General features: G+C 40.9%; 1 protein-coding gene across 2 annotated transcripts in view; it reads left to right on the top strand.

Annotated features, from left to right (window-relative positions):
* The first annotated feature begins 5,861 nt into the window (after positions 1-5,861).
* ptpn7 (protein tyrosine phosphatase, non-receptor type 7) overlaps positions 5,862-23,744 on the top strand; it is a 32,186-nt gene continuing 14,303 nt past the window's right edge. The window contains exons 1-6 of one of the 2 annotated variants that reach the window (XM_011472950.3): positions 6,000-6,200; positions 12,515-12,829; positions 14,419-14,578; positions 14,931-15,111; positions 19,816-19,900; positions 19,997-20,076. In XM_011472950.3, coding sequence (XP_011471252.1) covers positions 14,478-14,578; positions 14,931-15,111; positions 19,816-19,900; positions 19,997-20,076 — 447 coding nt within the window. In that variant the 5' untranslated portion in view covers positions 6,000-6,200; positions 12,515-12,829; positions 14,419-14,477. Of the gene's footprint in view, positions 6,201-12,514; positions 12,830-14,418; positions 14,579-14,930; positions 15,112-19,815; positions 19,901-19,996; positions 20,077-23,744 lie in introns of both variants that reach the window. The other variant, XM_004086326.3, reaches the window with a different exon arrangement.

Genomic DNA, 23,744 nt, shown 5'->3' with positions numbered 1-23,744 from the left:
ATTTCAAGCATCAGTAGCTCCAACTGGTGTTTGGTTCGGGGATATTTAAGAATGTCCATCATTATTTCTCCGCGGCTGTGTAGACGCTACTTGGCGTCTATCTTCTTTGCTGGTATATGTGCTCAGCAAGGCAGTTTTGTGTTTGAGCGCCCCCAAGTTGTGTTTTACTGTAACTTCAGAAGCTCCAGACACGTGTGCAAAAGCGCCATTCTCATTGGTCGTATAGTTTTCGACGATGCGCGTCAAACCAAAAAAACGAACACGAGGCGGGTTTTAAAAAGTGACGCTTTGACGCGTGGCTTTTTTTCGCGTTGGTGTGCACACTCTCATTGGTGCCCTTTGTTCAGTCACGAGGCGTTAAACGTCGGCGATTATCAGGGGCGAAATTCGTCCCGGTGTGTACGGGCCTTTAGTCTGCTAAAAGTTTGAAGCTGGAGAAACTATGGTGCACTGGGCTTCCATCCTCTACTCTCATCTACTTCTACTCTCCTTCTCTTCTCTATTCTTGATCATTTATCTATCATTTAGTTTTCCATGCCTCTGTTTGATGCAGTGCCATTCATGGCGAAAGCCCACAGCCGTCCCCCCAAATCCATCTGGATGAAGCTCATCTGCTGGACTATTTAAACATGTAGTTGTAGAGTTAGATAATTCTTCTCTATGAGTTCTGGTCAATCACCTGTCCGTCCTGGGGGAGGATCCCTCATTCATGTGGGAACCCCTGAGGTTGCTTCGTTTTTTCTGGAATCCATTATTTTTAAGGAGTTTTTCCTTACCACGAAGGGGGGTCTAAGGGCAGGGATGCCAGTTTAGCTTAGTCTGTTAGGTTTATTCTGTGTAGTTTGTTCAGTTTAGTATTTTCCTATTGAATTCTATGTATTCATGATCCTTTTGAGTTCATGTTTACTTTACAATTACCGATACGAAGCCCATTGAAACGACTGTTGTTGTGATTTTGGGCTATACAAATAAAATGGAATTGAATTGAATTAATAACGATAATAATAATAATTATTTTTTATGTATTATTATTAAAACATATTATAATGATTAATAATAATAGGTATAATAGTTATGAATTATTATTAGTAATATTCTAATTAACAATAATAACATTTATTATTGTTAATATTATAAATAATAATAATATAATATTGTTATTATTGGTACTATGTCTTTCTGTAAAGCTGACTGTGGTGCTTAAAATAAAAAAGATTTTCACAGATGAAAAGTTCTTGGATCTGCCTTTACACTTTTTTATTAATTTATTTTTACAGAATTAAACCAAGAGGAAGAACTGTTTTTCACAAATATGTTTTAACTAAAACATACTAAAACATATTTTCCTGTTGTTTGTTGGCCATGATAAAAACTTAACAAACCACCACTTCACATCTTCATGTTAAAAGTGTTACACATCCTTTAACAGTCACTTTAAACAGATTTTGATCAACTATCTTTGGCCAAAATGAGAACTTCATATGTTGTAGTCTTTCAAAAGAGTATTTTTGCTTGCAGAGTGTGATAAGTGACTATGTAGAGACACAAATAAATGAGGATTGCGGCAAAGAGAACAGATTTAAAGTCAGCACCAGGGACAGAGGCAGAGACGAAGTGGCAGATGAGGTTGAAAGAGAGACAGCTGGCCCTGCTGCAGGTTTTCCTTCTGCAGCGCGTCCACATGTGTCATTTTTCATTAGTTCTAATACACCAACATAAGGTTTCACTTTAAAATCATCGTTTTCAGCTGATTTTACATTCATTTCACATCTAAACAAACAGTAGACATGTCTAAAGATTCACAAATGGAAACAAATTTTCAAAATGACCAAAGAAACAGTAATTCATCAGGGAATTGTCATTGATGTTTGTTATGATGCATGGGTCAAAAGGTGGTTGTCACAAAAATATTATTTTTAACAGAAGTGCTTAGTTGCATTTCTATAAAATGTTGAGAAATACAATTTTTGGATCATTTGATGAAGTCTACCTACAAGGGGTCTAATTATTGGATAGAATGCCAATCTGTCAAGTCACTAAAGTCTGTATCCACCAGGGACGCCGCGATTCTGGGTTTCAAACTGAACCAAATGTCACACCATTAAACTGAATTGTGGGAAAAGTGAATGGTCGCATCCCTAAGTTTGCACGTTGACTCAAATGTGGACTGAAAGGTTTTTCTTCATTATTATTTGCTTAAAAGGCTTTTGATTTTGAAAAATAACAGATTTTTCTGAGTTTTTTTACATTTTAGTTTGTTGTGGTTTTGTAATACACAAATACACAAATTGAACTGAAAGAAAACTGAGACCCAAAATTTGAGGTTTGAACTGAATCTTGGGGAAAGTGAATTGTTGTATTGCAGCCACAGTTGTGTTAACAGACAGATACTCTGCTTGATTTTTCTGTAGACATCAACATTGAGCAGCAAGAGCAGCTGGATAAAGCACTTCTGACATCACCCAGAGCCCAGGAGTGACAGGACTGAGAAGCAAGGTAAGCTCCTTTGCAGCGCTGCTGCCAGAGTCTGAACCAGAACCAGGAGAACTGGGTCTGTCAAGAGATGGATGGATAATCATCCCTAAACCTCTCAATACAGGGACAGACACACAGTTTACTCCACCCAAACAATGAACCAAGAATGGAGCGCTTGGATTGGACAAATTAAGGGACAAATCCATAATAAAGCACAAACATGAGCTCCAATGACATCTAATGATTTAACCCCCTCCGTCACCATTCCCCCACCACATAACACACATTTTCATCACAGAGAAGCATCAAACATCCACAAAATACTGACACATTTATTTGGAGTTAAAAATCAGACTTTTGAAATGGGAGTCAATGGGAAAGGACTACACAATCCTAGGAGGATTGAGTTTGCATGTGAATGTGTGTGGGTGAGTGGAACGCTTAGGGCATTAATCAAGGTAGAGAGGCGCCATTGAAGTAACTTTCTTTGCCTTTTTCTGTTTTGACATGAATGCTTACAGGATCCTTGAGCAGTGAAGGCAATGAGGCTCCTGGAACAACAGATGGCACCAGAGATAAGGGGGAAAGAGGTCAGTCTGGATCGGGCTGAAAAGAAGAAGAACCCAATTTGTTCTTTTTCATTTAAAAATCTACTTTTATCCTAAATGAGATTGAAATAATAACCATTGGAAAAAAAATCAGAATGCAAAATGGCAAGGCAAGGGACAATTAACAACGTCAGGTTATGGGTAAGGTTCAAATTTGAATTTATTTATTGGTTAAGATAAGATAATCCTTTATTTGTCCAGCAATGAGGAAAGTCCAATGTTGCAGCATTACCGTTAGAGCAGCATAAGTGTGTTCAAATCCAAACAGGAAACGTGTCACATATTTGCAAAAGCTTACAGTAAGAAGAAAAACAAAAACAGAATTGCACCAGGGGTCATAAAAATGTGGTTAAAAATTACACAACAGATTTTAAAGTGAAAGCGTTAAGTGACTGAGATGAACACATTTCCTGTGAGTTCACTGGGAGCAGCTCTGGTTATAGAGTCTCACAGCAGCAGGTATGACAGGAATGACCTGTGAATAGGGACAGATGGAAAAACATGAATATCGAACAAAACAGCAGTTTCATGTTCATGCTTTTAGCAGAAGCTAACTTGCAGCAGTTGTTCCTGAATGGGCTTTTTTTTTTTGCAAGGATGAGAATAAAACACCAGAAGTAAAGGAACAATTAATGTAAAAAAATTGCCATCCGTTCATCATCTTAACCTTACTGGGCCTGTCACTGTTGGGCAAAGGCAGGGTTCACCTTGGACGGATCCCCAGTCTGCTGCAGGACCACTCACACATTCACACATGCAGACTTTTAGAGTAACCAATGGACCTATGAGGCCTGATTTTGGACTGCGGGAGGAAGCCAGAGTATTCAGGTAACCTGCGCATTCACAGCCACAGCATCCAAACTCCACCCGGAAAAGTTCCAGTCAGGGTTTGAACCAGGGCCTTCTCGCTGTGAGGAGAGAGCGCTAACCGCTGCCCCACCGCGCCATTGTAAAAAAAAAACAATATAACAAAAATAAAAGCAAAACGGGTTCAAACCCAGGAGCAAACCTTGATGGAGGCTTTTGCAGCACAGTGATCATCTTCCAGCAGGAAGCGGCTGGATTGAGCCTTCCAACTCCCTCCATGGGTTCTCTATTGGACTGAGGTCCAGAGAGTGGCCGGGCCACTCCACAACCTTGAAAGGCTGATGGCATCGCCACCCTTTTTGTTCCCCCAGACAGTGACTGACTAATATCTGTTTGCTTCACCGTCCATCCGTCTGTCTGGATCGTCTGATTCCAATAAAAGACATCATAATTGTTCCTGACGCACAGAGATTTTTTCAATATATCTAAATCTGTTGATGGTGCTTAAAATGTTCCACTTTGCTTGCTAACGATGGTATAGTCCGGATGATAAATTACATTTTTACTTGGTAAACTGTTGCAGGTGAAAAGGTTTAATATTTTTTCAGTCGTCGTAAATTTTTTTGAAACATGTTGCAGGAATCAAATTAAAAATGAGCAAATTTTGTGAAATTAAATATAAATATTCTCAACATTTGAAAGATTTCCATAATTTATGCTCTGCAGGAGTTAAAATATAGTGGAATGGAATGGAATGATACGACTGAGTTTTAGGGCCACAAAAAAAAAGTCAAATTACGAGATTTTAAGTAGTAAATTTATGAGAAAATTTACGACTTAAAATCTCCTAATTTAACAGTTATGACTTTCTTTCTCGTAAATTTACAACTTAAAAGTCCTAATTTGAAAAAAAACATTTTTTGGTAAACTGGCCCTAAAACTCCGTCATAGAATGGAAACAAGTTTATATTGAATATAAAAAAAACACACATAAAAAAAAGAAAGAGAAAAGAAACGTTCACATCAACGTTGGTCAAGTGGGATTTAATATTTTAACAGTTTTTCATCAACATTCAATTCATGTATTCATTTTCTAAGCGTTCATTCCCTCTCTGGGTCACAGGGCTGCTGGAGCCTATCCCAGTCACTTGTGGGCTAAGGCAGGGTACACCCTGGACAGGTAGCCAACCTGTGCCAGACCACAATCACACACCCATGCACACTCATATTTACACCTATGGACAATTTAGAGCAACCAATGAACCTATGAAGCATGTTTTTGGATGGTGGGAGGAAGCCGGAGAAAACCCACGCATGCAGGGGGAGAGCACGCAGACTCCCCCCACTGGTGTTCTACTTTAGGTTCCCCAGCTGGGACTTGAATCAGCTGTAAGTTAAGAGTGCTAACCACTGCGCCACCATGCAGCAAAGTTTAAAGATTAAAATAAAATTAAAAATAAAGATTAAGCAAAATTTAAAAAAAAAAGTTTAAATGTTAAATGAATTGTTATTAGAATTGTGTGTTTTATTTTATTTTATTTTGGAGCCTACACTGTGGGGTAGTGGTTAGCACTCTTTCCTCAGCCTATCCAAGATGTAAGCTGCCATTGCAGGTTTGGATAGGCTCCAGCAACCCTAGGAGCCCAAAAGGGATCAGGCAGGGTTAAAAAAAGGTAAATGGATGGAACAAATTCACCTTCATTTAGAGCATCTTTTAACTAAATGTGCCTGTCGTGAATGCCTTATTAAGGACTTTATTGGTAACACAACTCTGTTTTCTGAGCCTTCAGCTTTTTCAAACTTCTGGCTAAAACCTTCAAACCTCACTGACCAGGGAATGTTGGAGTTGTTGCCTCAACGCATTCAGGGGCAGCTGTTCTTCTAGTGTTAATAATCAGTGCCTGCAGCTTCTCTCTTCCTGTTTTTCCTTCTTTTCCTTCGTCTTTCTCTCCCCGCAGGTCTCTCCCTGTCTTGCAGACACCTGAAGTCAGGTTAAAAACGACCAGAAAAACAAGACAAGTCTATTCCTGCTGCATCTCTGGCTCAGTCTCCTGACTTTTTGCTGTTCACTATCACTTTCTCTCTGCTCACTTGTTTCTTCTTGCCCATGTTTTCACACCAAGTTTCACTTGAAGAAGGGAAGGGAAAGAAGGAGTACGCTTGGGGCTCATGTCTCGTTGATGCCAGCTGGTTGGTCGTTTTTTACAGCTGACTAGGCTCAGCGGCGTTGGTCATGTTTCTATGGAGCTCGGGTCTTCTCTTCTGATGGGCTGTTGACAAAAACTGGACTTCATGGCTCTGAACTCTCTGGTAAGGCTGATCACTGTCATAACAGCAAACCTTCATTCTGATTTACAACTAACTTATGTGACTTTCTGATGTGTCTCTGACTAATCAGTAGCAGTAAAGAACTGTTTTTTATACATTGAGACTGTGCGTCTCATAAAAAGCCACCACACAGGAGAACTACAGCGAACAGTTTCATTTAAAGGGCGCTTTAGGATTTTATTTCTCAGCGTATTAAAGGAACTGACGGTGTCTCGCCTGCAAATCCCCTCGTTTAAGTCGGGCCCTAATATGTCTACTGAATGACATCATGACCAACATGTGAGGACTTACAGAAACAGCAGATGGAGTCAAGCAATAGAAAGAAGCGGTTGCACAGAAGGTGCTGTGAAGGCAAAACCATTTTTTGTTTGTTTGATGATCTTTGAAAAGTGGGAAACTATCATAACATGGGCTTCCTAAAATGTTTTCTTGTGTCTGTTTCCAAGGAGACTTTTACAATTTCCAGTGGTTGCATGCAGTATTCTTACGGACTTCAACGCTTTTGACAGGATAGTTTTTCCCTGGTTTTCAGCCCAGTCCTTGAGCCTGACCCTCTGCTGCAGTGAGAAACTGAGCGGGCTTAAACTGAGATTGTTTTGGTTTGGTTTGATGTTACACCTTTGTGAGCGGACCTACAGCTGGAATAAGGCCAAACAGTTGCACGCTTGGGGAAAGCTTGTCTTCAAGAAAGCACTGACCATAAGGAAAACAACCTGAAGGAGATAATCCAGATTATGCCGAAATTGCTGGTACAGATAGTATTATGACACGTGTGTGTACCTTCAACTTTCATTTTTTTCAGTTCTTATTTTGTATTTCCGCTGCAGATTTTTCTTTTACCTCAAATGCACAGTGCCTACAGAACATACTTTTGCTTTTTAAACTTTTCCTCCTTGTAGTGGTTCTGTGGGTATTTTTCCCGGATTCCCTGAAATGTTGCTACACTGCGAGTGGGCATGTAAACACGTTTATTCAATGTGTTAGAACTGAATTGGTTAGTTCAAAAGGGGCCCAAGTCCACAATTTTTCAAAATAAAGATATTAAATGTTCTATGGTCTTCAAGGGAAAAGCTATCTGATTATGTGCAAAAACGTCCCAAGTCCATTGTAATGTATTGACTATGCTTGACATTTAAAATGCATTAAGTGCAAAATTCCTGGACTCTGGCCTCTCTTGCATGGGTTTTGCTTAATCCCATAGATGGCAGCACTAGTTATCCAATATGGCAGCACCCCTGTTTAATTCAATAAGGGCCCAAGTCCAGAGACTTTAGTTTGCTAGTCCTCTGAAATGATAAAAGTGAGGTGCTTCATATAATAGCATTTGTAAGCTATGAACTGGTGCTAAATCTGGGTAAAGTATTAATCATTTGGTGTAGCCTCCCTTTAAGCTATGCAATTATAATCATTTTCCTAGAAAAACAAACCTCTTGGACTTGGGCCCCTTTTGAACTAACCGATTCAATTTCTCCCTCAAAAGTTATTTTCTGGCATGTACTTGTGTTCTGATATCACATCTGTGCAAACGAAGCTGAAGACAGAAGTCACACAACCGAGAAATGAGACCCATGGCAGCGTGGAGGATCCACAGTAACCTCAGCTTCCTCCTAGTGCAGCAGAATCAGAGGAGAGCAGCGTCATGCTGTTACCACCATATCTGTTCTTACTGTCAATGCCACCATGTGACCAGGAACAGGCCTTCAGAAGGTTTCAAAGGTTGAATTTAACGTCATTACATACGTACATGTCATGGCTAGCAGGCTAAGGCAGACTCAAGTGCTGGAACCCGGAAGTACGCAAGGCAGGCAGATAGGTAAGTGTAACTGGTTTTAATGTGGCAGCGGGCATGAAGCTGAGTCCCAGGTTTCCTGTGGTAGGTAACGGAGGTGGTTGGAGGGTCTTGGCGGCGTCAACCGGTGAATCCAAAGTAGATATCCAGAGGAGCGACCGGAACGTGAACAGCGAAACGAGAGCAGTCACCAGAAGGGTCCAAACGGAGATGTAATCCGTGGAAGTACAACGAACTAGCGTGGATTGCGGGTCCGTGGTCTCCTTAAGAGCCTGCGGCCAGACGAGGATGAGGAGGTGCAGCTGGAGGCATCAGGTGTAGCTGATGAGGAGGAGGAGCCAGCCGGGGGCACCGTGACAGTACATTTACCAAAAATGATAAAATAAAGGACCAAAAAACGGCAGACCACGTTTTTCGAATGAACAGAGTTTCATTTGTTTTGCTCATTTCCTGTACCTACAGAGTTTAGCTCCTTTTCATAAATACTTCACTGATAAAAAAGAATACCAACAAGTAAAGATGTTTCTCCATCTGTAAACAGAAAGAAAAAAGCTTGCATTCTGAGAAGGAATGTTCTTGATATAGAAAATATTTTTAAAAAAAAAAGAAAATATTTCTTAAAATTTGAGAGAAAAAATATGTCAAGGCTTTAATAACAATTACGTAAATAAATGCTTCTCACAATCGATTTGGACACCAAATTAAACTCCCAGTCTGATCATTTTTTGAACTATATTAAACGTTGTCTTTTAGACATGATTATCCTGTTTTTAGCTAAAATAAAAAAGCCTGTCACCCATCTGCTCTCCTGCTAGCTTACAGTTCCTCACAACCCCAACCTGACATTAGCGGTGCAACAAAAATGGCAGCAATATCGTATCCATCCGTACAGTTTAGATTCAGATTCCAGCTCAGACGAGGAAAACAAAGACGTTTCTGGATCTATTTGTCTGCAGGTGGATGATCAAAATGGAGCAGAGCAGGGAGCTTGTATGATAAGTGAATTGATCGTCTAGGGCCTCGTCTCGGGGGGACTGTGAGGTTCCATACAGAAAAACAGCCTTTGGACAAAACGCTCTCTCTGTAAAGGCCAGTAAACTCTGGAACAGTCTTCCACTGTACATCAGGGAGTGTCAAACATTACAGACCTTCATAACACAGCTCAAGCAGTGGCTGAAAGCAAACCAGTCCTGTAGCCACTGACTAATGTACCACCTTCTTGTGTTCTTATTGTATCTGTGATTCTGTCTTTTGTTTTGTCCTGTTTTATGTTTCCTGCCTAAGGACTATGGATGCAAATTAGCATCATTGCTATAATCCAGCATGTTTACGCCTATCATTGTTTGATAGATGTTCATTAATGTGCACTGTCCCTATTAAATAAAGCTTAAAGAATAAAATAATAATAATCTGCCCTTTTCCAGATACTCAAAGTTCCTCCTCATTCACATTTGGTGATGGTAACTACTAATGTAGCCACAGCTGCCCTGGGGCAGACTGACAGAGGTGTGGGTGCCAGTTCTGCTTCTCCATCACCGGGACATTCATGCACATTCACACTCCAGTGGAGTCACACTGAAGGCAGGGAGGGTGGAGTGTCTTGCCCAAGGACACAACGATAGTTGACTGGTGGGAGAGGGAACGAACCGCTGACCCTTCGATCATTGGACGACCTGCTCAACCACCTGAGCCACTTCCGCCCTGCGGCTTGCAGTTAAGCTTTTACTGCTAAAACCTTTTTCCAACGGCATTTCATCTGCTTCTCATTCATTGCGATTTTAATGAGCCCAAACTCAGAAATGCAGTTTTAATCTAAATTTTCTCTCTAAATGCCCTCCATGACACAATTACATGTTAAAAACAGCAAAAACACAATATTTTATCAGTGAGCTTGTACTGACTCAAAGTGAGTCGGTAACCAAAACCTTTATTCATCTGAGTTAAAAAGAAAAGGAAAAGTCTTTAAACCTGCAATATTCACTGGAGGTATCTCCTGCTTTACAATGAAATGCTGTGTCATCTGGTAATAAGGTTCCCAAATGAAGCTGGACCTTTTTTTAATGTAAAACTGAAACAATCAAAAAAAAGCCAATGTTTCCTTAGTAACAAAATTTTAATAAATAATACAATATGAAAGCTACTTTATAGAGTAAAGCATTCTCAGTTTAAACCCCTTTTCTCTTTCTGTTCTGTTGCAATTAAATGTTGATTTCTGAGGCTCATTTTAATTTGATCAACATTTAAAGCCTGTCCAAACTCTCCAAGATCCAGATGTTTTCGGTTATTTCCTGTTCTCTTGGTTTAAAGGCATGTCCAGTGTGTTTGTGGTGATGCTGCACAGGAAAATACATAATTGTAAGAAAAGTCTTTTTTCGGTGAGAAAGAGCAAAATGCAATTGTGAACTATTATTCATTTCAGAATGAACATTATTCAGGGGAAAAAACAGATTTCTCCTTTGCAGTTACAAATATTACAGAACAATCCTGGATAAGGATCAGACTCAGTTTGATTGACCAAGAACAGTGCACAGTCAGGACCATAAATATTTGGACAGAGACACATTCTTTCTCATTTAGTTTCTGAACATTACCAAAGTGAATTTTATCTAAAACCACTCAGATGCCATTGAAGTGCAGACTTTCAGCTTTTGTTCCATGGGTTGAACAAAAAGATTGCATAAAAATGTGAAAAACTAAAACATTTTTTAAACACAATCCCTTCATTTCATGGGCTCCTAAGTAATTGGACAGTTGACTTCTATGCTATTGCATGGGCAGGTGTGGGCAATTCCCTTGTTATGTCATAATGAGTGAAGCAGATAAAAGGCCTGGAGTTGATTAGAGGACTCGTGCTTGCATTTTGAAGATTTTGCTGTGAACAGACAACATGCGGCCAAAGGAGCTCTCCATGCAGGTGAAAGGAGCCATCATTAAGCTGAGAAAACAGAAAAAACATGCCAGAAATTGCTACAGTATTAGGAGTGGCAACATCAACAGTGTGGTGATCCTGAGAAAGAAAGAAAGCACTGATGAACTCAGCAACGCAAAAAGACCTGGACGTCCACTGAAGACAACAGTGGTGGATGTTTGCAGAATCATTTCCATGGTGAAGAGGAACCCGTTCACAACAGCCAACCAAGTGAACAACACTCTCCAGGAGGTAGGCGGATCAATATCCAAGTCTACCATCAAAAGAAGACTACATGAAAGTAGATACAGAGGGAACACTGCAAGATGCAAGCCACTCATAAGCCTCAAGAATAGGAAGGCTAGACTGGACTTTGCTAAAAAGCATTTAAAAAAGTTCTGGAAGAACATTCTTTGGACAGATGAAACCAAAATCAACCTCTACCAGAATGATGGCAAGAGAAAAGTATGGAGAAGGCGTGGAGAAGCTCCTGATCCAAAGCACACTACATCATCAGTAAAACACGGTGGAGGCAGTGTGATGGTCTGGGCGTGCATGGCTCCTAGTGGCACTGGGACACTAGTGTTTATTGATGACATGGCACAGGACAGAAGCAGCCCAATGAATTCTGAGGTGTTCAGAGACAGACTGTCTGCACAGATCCAGGTGAATGCAGCCAAACTGATTGGGCGGCGTTTCATAATACAGATGGACAACGACCCAAAACATACAGCCAAAGCAACTCAGGAGTTTATTAAAGCAAAGAAGTGGAATATTCTGGAATGGCCACGTCAGTCATCTGATCTTAACCCAATTGAGCAGCATTTCACTTGTTGAAGACTAAACTTCAGACAGAAAGGCCCACAAACAAACAGCAACTGAAAGCCGCTGCAGTAAAGGCCTGGCAGAGCATTCAGAAGGAGAAAACCCAGCATCTGGTGATGTCCATGAGTTCAAGACTTCAGGCTGTCATTGCCAACAAAGGCTTTTCAACCAAAGATTAGTAATGACCATTTTGTTTGCAGTTATTTCAATTGTCCAATTACTTAGGAGCCCATGAAATGAAGGGATTGTGTTTAAAAAATGCTTTACTTTTTCACATTTTTATGCAATCTTTTTGTTCAACCCATGGAATAAAAGCTGAAACTCTGCACTTCAATGGCATCTGAGTTGTTTTATTTAAAATTTACTGTGGTAATGTACAGAAACTAAATTAGAAAGAATGTGTCTCTGTCCAAATATTTATGGTCCTGACTGTATGTACCAGGAGTTTGGCTTCGGTGTCTTGTGCTCCCACGTGATGGGAAATCATCCTTTGGTTGAATAAAATAGAACCGAGTTCACACAGCAGCCAGGCTTTAGTCATTTTGAGAAGCTAAGTGTTTCGAAATGTATATCTACAGACACTAAAACATACAAAGGAGCTGCCTAACAGCAGCAGGATGCAAGTTTGGAGAAGGTCAGAGTTATTTTTGTGCTCTGGATCCAGAGGAAAGTTGACACTGTCACGAAAAACAACACAAAAGTACAAAAGTTGAAAGCTTCACGTTTCCGAGTGCATTGGATGACATGAAAAACGGTTTGTGTTTGGTATTTCAGGGCGCTGACTGAAGTGTGTTGAGTAAGTTGTGCGTGGGCGAGCTGACTTCCTGCTATGAGGAAAGCCTCTTCCGATGGAGACACTGTGAGCCGTTTCAGATGTGATCTGTGGAAACACACTGTGATGCCAAAACGCACACACACAATGTACATGATAACAGCTTTTGCCTTGTCATAGTTGAGGGCGATGACAGAAGTTTGCATCAGTAAAACGTGGAGTGAGAGGTTTTGCTGGGACTTTGGTAAATGACAAAAAACAGAGTGGAAGTTGAAGTAAACTGGAAAAAGCAAGACTGGAGGAAAAAGAGGGAAACGGTGAGTGCAATCATTTTTATTTCCTTTCAGTAAATGAACACAAACTTAACGGGTTCTGGTTCTGGCTGTAGGTTGGTAAATGTTTGAAGTTGGCGGGGATGATCTTTTTTCTGTTGGTGCCGTTTAACACGCTGCATCCCTCATTGACATTCATTACACCAACACACAGCTGGGGTTTGGTGTTTTGACTCAAAAAAAGGCACATTTATCACCATCTTCCACTAAATGGGATTTTTTTGGTGGGGAGTTCTGAGGGTTTGGGGTTCATCTCAGCATCATTAATCTCCCCTGCAGCTGTGCTGGTTCTCATTCCCAGGGAGCAGTTTAAAACATAGTTTACCTGCAGCAACACTGTTAAAATGAAATGTTTTCTATTATTTACAGTCATTATGGCATTTTGAATATATGAGTATCCATGGCTGGGTTTAGCTTTGCCTTTACTAATGTGCAGTAACACATCAATCCCCCACAGAATCCAAAGCAAACAGCTCCAGCCACCTCTCTTCTGACAGGATGCTCAGGGGTTTCCATGCTGACTGTGAGATGGAAGCCCGTCCGTCCTGGCTCTGTTACAGGACATGCAGTAATACCCCATCTCACAAGTGTTTGATTCACAGGAAGTGACTGACACGGGGAAGGGTTGTTGGCCCTGATCCGATTCTGATTCGTTTGGTTTTAAGCATCTACTGATACTAAATCCCAACAGGATATTTTTGTAACACTTTCAAAAGATGAACAAATGCAAACTAAGCACATCACGCTCTCGCCTTACAGCAAGAAGGTCCTGGTTCAAATCCCAGTGGGGACCAGGAACTCTGGTTTCTTCCTACAGTCTAAAAACAGGCTTCATGGGTTTTTATTAGCATCTCTAAATTGGTGTGCATGTGTGAGAGAGTGTGGCGCTGCGACAAACTGGTGACCTGTTCAGGGTGTACCCGACCTTCACCCGGCAGTGGCTGGGTTAAGCTCCGGCAGCCCGGTGACCCCAACAGGGATTAAATGGGTTCTGGAGATAGATGGATAGAAATACAAACTAGTGGTGCAAATTTAAACATATTTTCGAAATGATTAAAACAGCAGCTCAACTTAAAATACCCAGCAGGCACGTAAACCAAAAAGCTTTTTTTTGTGTGCAAAAAGCAGTATCAGTTAGACTTATTTAGAAAAATATGCAGCTTTTACATCTCTGCAGGAATTACTCAATATTGCTTCTATTAAAAAAAAACCCAATATCACTATTTTGGGATAAGGATTCACGTTTTTGCTAAATTAAGTGAGTAAAGAAAAAATCTAAAAAGGAAAATGAATAGACAGCTGCTCGCAGGAAAACACAAAAGGAGTATAAGTTAACTTTAAGATGAGTTTGACTCAGCAAGTTTCCACTTTAGAAAATGCAAACTTGTCAAACTCCCACTGCAGTATCTGTACAGGTGAGGGCTAAGGACTGCTAGAACTGGAAACAGTTACAGGAAGCCCCAACTCCTGAGCTGATTTGCTGCTTCAGTGGCCCATCATCATCAGTAACTCTGAATCCCCAGGTTTGCCCCCCCCCCCCCCCCCCATAAGTATCTCATGCTTGTCTTCTGCAGCATGGTGAGGTGGACAGCTGAAAGCCTTTCAACCACTCCCACCAACGCCAAGTGTAATCATGGCGGCAGTAAGCTCCGGCTCCCTTCCTGCTGAGGATCCAATGACTCCCCCACCCATGACCACGCCCCCCCGGAAAACCTCCGTCCGTCTTCAGGAGAGGTACGTGTTAGGCAAAAACAAATATTTAAGAACATCTAAGAACATTCAGATCACCATGATGTGTACCCTGCAAATTTGGCCAAACCAGGTCTTCTTGGCTGCCTGGTTGTTGATCCGGGACAAAAGTCCCTAAAACTATGAACCGGGCCTGACCAGACGCCCAGAAAAAACCCACCACAGCTACCAATAAACACAGTACCCAGATGTTTGAACGTTTTGCTTTGCCGCTTCAGACACAACATGCCAGACCGGAGGCCAAACTTTACTGCTCAGTGTTACAACTTTTTGTTGAGATCTTTGCACAAAATCTGCATTTTTCAAATCGTTTTGCTGGTTTTTGTGTGATTTCAAGGAGAGGCTCCAACCTGTCTTTGCTTTTGGATGTAAGCAATCTGGAGGTGGAAGCTGTGTGTAACGTCTCCACCCCAAAAGAGGTGTGGCTTCAGCTGCTTCACACTTCGTCCAGGCCTCTCACACACGCGGCGCTGCAGGAGGCCGCCGCTGACGCCAAAGCAGTGGACACAGAATATCAGGTGAAGGGAACTGTCTTCAGTCACTGAATGCACCATTCAGGTTCTCCAGCCACTGTCTGTATGGTTTTCGGCAGATAAAAACTCCTTCAAACTTTCATTAATTTGGGTATCAAATCTTTTAGCCCGTTCAGGAAATTCCTGCTTTATAATGGATAACTTTTAAAAGTTTAAAATGCAAAAAATTCATTTTTTTAGCCCATAGAAATGAAAGGGAAATTGCTCAACTCCTTCAAAAATGTTGTTGTGCCATTTTAAAGCTTTAAACTTTTGCATAGATTCAGATACATTATTCAACCTTTACATTTTTTAGCAAAGATTGGTCTATTTTCAGTTGAATTCCGCTTTTTAAAATACCTTATGGTTTTTTTACAGTAGCAATTGTATACAATTTTCAGATAATTTTTGGATTTATAATGGAAGTCTATGGGACTTCATCAAAAATGCCCAGAGAGGGGATTTTTGAAGACAAATCTTTCCTGATGAACTGCCATAAAGGTCGTGTCACACAGCCACTACGTACATTTAGCGCTTATTGAACGGATGAAAATAGGTCATACATGAATATACGAGGAGAAAGTGAGTAAAGTTGTGGTTCTTTCTGTGAAAGTTTCACAGATGCACCACGAAGGAACCACGTTAAGACCATGTAAATCAGTCAACATGAACCGTGCGCTATTTACATGCAATTCATTAGTGATTTGTGCATCAATTTTGATGTGATATGTGCGCCGTATACATGATGTAAGGGCCGACAAAGTGTGCATTACCAGAAATTAACCCACGCCGAGGAAGCCTGAACCCTCCGACGGACGCAAAGCGGAGGATGGTTAATCCTGATAATGGAAACTTCTAAGTCCATAATGCCCCTTATCCCATGGTCACTTACAAAAGAAAAAAATATTCAATCAAATTTTAGTACTTTATTCTTGTTTATTTGTTCAGTTTTGATCGCTCTTTTTTTGCAAAAAGCTGACTATTTTTTACGTGGTGTGTATCAACTCGCCGCTTTGCCAGCTGAGCCGGCATGGACCTCACAAAGGAAAGCAATATATATGCTGATGATGACAATGTGTTAAATCAGTTCAGAGAAAGTTTACCTCTTACTGCTTGTTTTTGTCCAGATGATGGAGCTTAAGTTTGTTTTAACCCTTGTGCTATCCAAGGGGTCCAGATGACCCGATCCTTACATTGACGTGTTATTCCTAACATGACAAAGGTGGATAAAGGTGGAGAGGATTTCATGTAATCCATGGACACCAGTGAAGATCACAAATCATCAAAGGTTTAGCACACTCTCTAGTGCAGGGGTCGGGAACCTATGGCTCGCGAGCCATATATGGCTCTTTTGATGGTCACATGTGGCTCGCAGACAAATCTTTAATTATAGTTTTTTTTTTTTCATTAGACCAGTCCTTCTCGGGCGCGATGCGATGCCAGAGGCGCGCAGTAGTAGCAGTGCTTAGAGAGAGAAATCTGCGCCAGCGCTATCAGTTACTATTATCTATTATTTCACAGAGTTTGTACCAGCTGGAAACCTGTGAATTGACGTGCATAAAACTACGCGCTCCCGTCTCTGAGAAAGAGCGCGCAGATGCGGGGACGGGATGTGTGAGGGAGAAAGCAGAGGGGTGGGGCTGAGGTGTTGTGGGGACAGGCAGCAGGTGAATCGCGCAGGGATTGTAAAAACGTAAAACCCGCTTCCCGTCACTCACTGCAGCGTGTGAGTGTGTGTTTGGCTCCCCGTCTGCATGTGAGGAGTCTTTGTCACATCTACAGAACATTCAGACCTACGATGACGTTTAAAGTCTCAACGCCTGAACGAAGCAGAAACTCACCACGTATCAACCAGACTAGACCATCAACAAAACTACCACGAGAAATACTCATCATTTATTAGCAACAGAATAACAATATTAAAAAGAATCCACAGACTTATTGTACTTTAAAAATGTTGAAATTAAATCAAATGCACACATTCATTTGTATATTTAGTTTTAAACATATTGTTGCGGACTGAGTTTAACTTGGCTGTTGGGCCGCGTTAAAAGTTCTGGAGTTCATTGAACGCGTCAAGCAGAGATCTGATTGGCCCTCAGTTCTGTCGCTCAGCCTGTTGTTAGGTAGTTTGGACCAATGGGGTTCAGCTATGGGCCGAATAAGGGAAATGGGAGGGCTGCAGCGGGAGCAGGGGAATATAAAGTTGGGAGAAGCGCTCTCGTGTCGGCGGGAGAGATTCAGGAGTTGCTGAATTAATTGAACGACGTTTGTTGCGGTCTGCAGTAATCGGAATAAAGAACTTTAAAAGAGGTTAAGTCTCCGTGCCTCAGTGTGGGGAAGGGACACTACATTATTGTATGGCTCTTTCGAAATTACATTTCAAAATATGTGGCATTTATGGCTCTCTTGGCCAAAAAGGTTCCCGACCCCTGCTCTAGTGGGTCTAGATGAGCCAACTCCCAATGTTAAAGTGCCTAGGATAGCACAAGGGGTTAAAGAAGCCAGCGCAGTGATATAAAACATTTAAGCTATGTGACTGGAACTTCTTAGGTGTACATTATCACTGTGGATTATCACTTTTTAATGCACACCCAGCAGCCAATCAGACTCGAGTATCCACCCGGACTATGGTATGAATAAAAGTTATACATCGGTGAAACGTCTGTTAGACAAATCACAATTGTGAATGTGCATCTACCAAAAATCCCACACAACTGAGTGAGATTTACGCCATAATTGCCCATAAACTACTTACAATACACATAAACAGAGTAATTCTCAACCGACCAAAATTTTTGAACGGCTCAAAATCGAATTTACGGAAAGACCCGTCAGCTGAAACCCTGGACGGACATCTGCGCACATCGACAAATGACGAAAGCAAGAATATCCCACATGGATCACAAAAGACCAAAATTGCATCCATGGAAAATGCAAAAAATGTATGTCAATGCAATGTGACATGGCCTTTACTCAAACACAGTTTGTCACAAAGTTGCAATTATTCATCAGTAAATGTGGGACAAACTTTACTGAACTCTCCTATTGCTGTCTATTTCAAGTCTGGTGATGGTTTCATCCCAAATCTTGTTCTGAACTTACGATTGTAGAAACATAATTGACCTTAGAGATGTGAAACTAGGACTCTTTTTAGTTCCAAATGTTGTGGTTTCTACAAGACTAAAGATTTTGTTAGGAGAAGGAGTTTCTAAAATATGAACATTTGCTTGAAAGGAATGAAAAATTCAAGAAAACAACATCAGCAATTTAAAGACCCACTCTGAGGGAAGTGGTGTTTTTAACATGTTATGCAGCATTTTCTCATGATGGAGGACACATATTAGAAAAATTAAGCCTAAAACTGCATGTCTAAGTTTTTTTTTAAATTCAAATTGTTGTGAATCAGAAGCAGACCAGTTTAGCTCGTGCTGGTTTGCGGCGCCTTCTGTCCGTGAAACCCGGGTTCGACTCCGGGCTGCTCCCTGTTCCCTTCTCTACCTCTGCCGGTTCCAAGCCCGGTTTGAGAAGGTTGCGTCAGGAAGGGCATCCGGCGTAAAACATTGCCAAATTTACCATGCGACTTGTTCGCTGTGGCGACCCCTGATGGGAGAAGCCGAAAGTGGAAGAGACACTGTTTGAAAAAGCTTGTAGGTGTGATTAGAAGCTTCCTGCTCTGTGCTATCGCTTACAGCCCCTCACAACCCAAAGCTAACATAACTAATGCAACAAAAATGGTGAGAAATATCGTAGAACACATTCACATTCAACTAAAAACCGTGACTCTTGCGTTAGGGTTTTAACTCAACTCAAATAATTTCTCCTTTATCCTGTTCAGTGTTTCATGATGAGTTTTTTTTTTCTCATACAGAAGCTTAGCGTGACATGAAGTCTGATTGATTTATTTGATCAGCTCTCATTGCAAGATGGCAGCTGAGGATCCGACAGCACCAGAATCAGACTTTTATTTGCTTCAACCGGTTTAGAAGTAAAGCAGAAAAAGCCCCTCCAACACCACATAATTGTCAACTTATAGATGCATATCACTGAGGTGAAAAACAACGCCACCGCGCTAATCTTTGACACAACACCCCCCCCCCCCCCCCACACACACACACACACACTTCTTTTTGGGTGTTTCTTTGTGTGCAAAAAGTGCTGCAGCTGCAAAACTCGGAGCTTGTTTTTGGCTGCTTCAAGAATGTTTTTCACATTGTTCAAAGTGTGGAAACAAAAAAGTATTTTTTTTAAAGTGGAAATATGAAGTGAATGTAAAAGAGCAATAAAAAAATGACCAAATAAACATAAAAACCCACAAAAATGAATATACCCCCCCTATTTTTTATAATTTTAATATTTCCATTTTAAAAATATATGGCTCACATTTATGTATGCATCTTTTCACATAAACATGTTTGAATTACTTTACAACTTCCTTGTTTAATATAACAGTGACTCAAAAACGGAGTGGAGGAGCTAACTTCAATGTTTCTAAGCTAACTTTGTTTCTTCTTGTTTTTTTCTGCATAATTGATGTTTTTATAATTCAAAGTCTAAACACCTTCTTCCTGTTTTTTAATGATCTCAGTTTTGTTTCCATAAGCACCGATCTTTTTTAAAGTCCACATAAAGAAAGCGTTTTTTATGACCTTATGTGGGATCAATGACGTGTTCATTTTTCTGAACTTCCCCTTTCTGCCCCTTTCACAGAAGATTCCCACAAACTTTGTGAACCCTGCAGACCTGGACGCTCCAGGACACACAATGAAAGACAGATACAAAACCATTCTTCCCAGTCAGTGACTTATCTTTCTGTCTCCTTCCGACAGAAACTGTCCTGCTGTGGTTTTCACTTCTCTTCTATCATTGTGGTTTGTTGTTTACTGCTCAGACCCTGAGAGCCGTGTGATCTTGAGAAACCCAGAAGAAGACCTAGGACCAGACCGTTACATCAATGCCAACTACATCAAGGTCAGACTCACTCTGTCTCCACTAGAACTGATTTTACTTAAACGTCTGTTCTGACTGCAACAAACCTCCAGATAAGCACAGGTTCCTGAGCATTTTCAAATCAAACGCTGAGCCTAAAGTTCAGTCATTGACAAATATTTTTAATGTAGCCTCCACGGCTTTAGTCCAACAGAAATCATGAATCAATCATGTATAGGCGTTTGTACTCTTTAAAATCGGCTTCATCTTACTCTCCACCCAGTAAAGGAAGTTCTGGTTAAAACCTCTGTGCTACTTCAAATCAAGAGTTTTTCAGAACAAAACGAAAACCCCAGACCAAGTTTTGGTTTTGCTGTTAAGGTTTGAACGGCAAAAAAACCAAGAGTTATTTTTCCTGTTTATGATTGTATTAAATGCTTGAATTCTTAGTCACAACTGCCTTTACGGGTGGATACGGGCCGACTGAGGGCAAAAAGTGGGCCAACGTGCACAGGGCACGCCGTCGGCCCGCACTAAATTTTAAGGCCGGGGACCGCTTGGGGAAAAATGTTAATGCACATTTTTTCCTACGGGCGTGCTGCGACAGGTTGAAGCAAAAACTTATCAACACGTAAAGGGGAAGTAGATCAGACAGGTAGGGTGGATTTCTCCTTCTTTTGTGCAAACATCATTTCAATGTACCCAACCATCATGGAGTGGCCTAAAGTGATGATTCAAAGTATGCCCACACAAGGAAACCTAGAGATGGGTGACTATTCAATTCATTTCTATTTTATTTGTATAGTCTAAATTCACAACAACAGTCGTCTCAATGGGCTTTGTACTGGTAATTGTAAAGTGAACATCATAAATGCATAGAATTCAATTGGATAATTCTAAACTTTAACTAAACAGACTAAACTAAACTGGGCAACCCTGCCCTTAGAACCCCCTTCGCCGTAAGGAAAAACTCCTTAAAAACTTTTTTGACCAAGCTGGTTTGGGTGTGAGGTTGTAATGAGAGCCTGACATGGGACAGGTTCTTTGGTTTTCAAGTGCTAGAGCGGGGGTGTCAAACTCACTTATTCTAAGAAATTAAAAACTTTGATGCTCTCGCAGGCCACATCAAATGACATGGCGGGCCACATTTGGCCCGCGGGCCTTGAGTTTAACACATGTGTGCTAGAGCATAGACCCCTGAGAATTGGTTCTTAACCCTTGTGTTATCTTAGATGACTCCCCCACCCTTACATTGACGTGTTCTCCCTACCATGACAAAGGTGGATAAAGGTGGAAAGATTTCATGTAATCCATGGACACCAGTGAAGATCACAAATCATTGAAGAAAAAAGGTTCAGAGCACTGTCTAGTGGGTCTAGATGACCCAACTCCCAACGTTAAAGTGCCTAGGATAGCACAAGGGTTAAACCAGTTCCTTAACCAGAGAGAAGAACTGCTTCCCGTCGCTCCTGTAGGTGTTGGGGAAGTGGTTTCACAGCCAGAAAGACAGAGTGGAAACACAGACCAGTGGAAACCAATTTAAACTTTTCTAACTTCAAGTCATGGACTTCCAAAGCAAGCAAAGACAGGTTGAAGTGCAGATCCCATGTTTCCTGGCTGGTGGGTTCTTTGTCATGCCTGAGCACACAGGTAGAACATTGTTTTCTACAAGTGGATTTGGAATCACGACGTGATACATCGACACAGATCAGGTCGACTTTGACATCAGTGACATCACACACGGACTCACTGTTCGTCAGGACAATAGAAGAGCTAAATTGTCTTTGCTGAATTTCACATTGAATTTCTACTGCCCATGGGCTGATCAATCAATAGAGACTGCAACATGTAAATTGTGTGTCATCATTTCTAAGTCAAGACAACAAATAGATGGTTTTCAAGTTTGCTCTTGCAAAAAAGACAAATAAAACTATTTTAGTGCAGAACATCTGATTAGGTTAAAGCACAGAACATCAGTTAAAGTCCCCTTCTGATGAAAACAATGTTTTTTCAGTTTCTGACGTGCACTTCAGGCATTTTTCTTATCAAGGAGAACAAATGTAATAAAAATCATTTCATTTTTGCATTTCTGAGTATTTTTCCTTTAAATTGCTGTCAATCAAACTGTCACAACTCGGTCTGAATTAATGAGCTGTTGTGATGTCACAACGGCCCAGGAGTGCATGTGCATTGCACTAGCTCCCTGATCGGCCCGTCCGGCGTGCACAAGCTGAATCATGGGGGGATCGGAGGCGGAGCTACTCAGCTCAGCACCAACAGCCACGCCCATGTAGATATTCTGGAAACGGAGGCTTTAGACAAACATGAAATATAGCCTTTTAAGGATGTGGGATTTTGATTAAAAATGTCATAATCATAATTAAAACACCACGGGAAACCTTTTTAATAAAAAAAAATTATAGAGGGACTTTAAGAGGAAGAAACAACATATTTGCAGTAAGAAGTCCTTTTTGATTCACTTATTTGAATTATCATTTTTAACAGTAACATGTACGTAAAAGGTATTTTTACTGGGTCTCTTTTACCCAAAGAACTGTTATATCAATGTTACCCTACAAAACAACATGCATATTTTTCTGTGTGTGTTAGATTGCTTAAAGCAGGACTAAAAAGCAGGACCACTGAAGAATTGCATTTGAGTCTGTAGCTACAACACTCTGAATGTGTGCTGTTAGGTCAGATCCTCCCCTATAATATCTTTGATGTGGTTATTGGTGCTTAACAAGTGGCGAAGGGCCTCCCTCTATTCATGGAAACTCTTTGTGATATTCATCCGTAGATTGCAGCTCCTGAGAGGTGTTTTTCACTGCACTGGGCGTGTACTGTACCGCTGCCAACATTTAGGAGAATAAGCAACAAATGAGTCTTTATTGTTTTTCAGTTGTTCATTGACATGAACAACATACTTAGAGGGACTACAGTGCTGTTGTGTTCATGCTGCTGAGTTCCTTTAAGCACAGCAAGTTCCGTCCTGTTTTCACCAGTCTGACATCCAAATGATTTTCTAATGCCACTCAATACACACTCACTATGACCGCACCAGAAGAACCGTTCCTGCATTACAGGTATTAAGTGTTTATCCATTTGAATTTTAAATGCTCATTGGAGCATGATGGCAGCCATGGGGCGTTACCCAGCAAACAATGCCCTTAAACAGCAAAGCTGCATTTACTGGAGACTTACTACACGGTCTGTGAGGCAACTGGTGAAAAGCTTTCATGGCAACTTGATGCCCCTGTGAACGTGCACTGTGGTTCTGAAAAGCAAGATGTTAAGAGAAACATTTTTTTTGGTTTTCAGCATTGCAATTAAAAACAATGAAGAGTAGTGCAAATAAACGTTTGGAAATAGTATACTGTGATTTAGTGCTAGCTGATGGTAAACTGAAGTGTCAGCTCATTTCTGATTGGAATGAATGAGATTGCCGACTGTGCAAAAAGAACCGTTTTCTTGTGGGCCTCATTAAAAAGACAAACATGCTGATGGTGAGCGAGTGTTTGTGTGTTGATGCTTCCTCTTAGTGTGAATGTGTTTTGTGTGTGCATGCATGCGCACTTGTTTTAATTACCTACTTGCCGTAACCAGCTGTATTTATGGGGGGGCCATATACTGACTGAGGTTAAAGGCCGTCTTTTGTGGCTGTTGTGTAGACTAAGGGTCAAAACAGAGATTAGGATGAGGTTCCAGTT

Source organism: Oryzias latipes, chromosome 7, assembly GCF_002234675.1.
Source record: "Oryzias latipes chromosome 7, ASM223467v1".
NCBI classification, from domain to species: domain Eukaryota; kingdom Metazoa; phylum Chordata; class Actinopteri; order Beloniformes; family Adrianichthyidae; genus Oryzias; species Oryzias latipes.
Note: the sequence above shows the minus strand (reverse complement) of the source record. Positions and strands in the feature narration are given on the sequence as shown.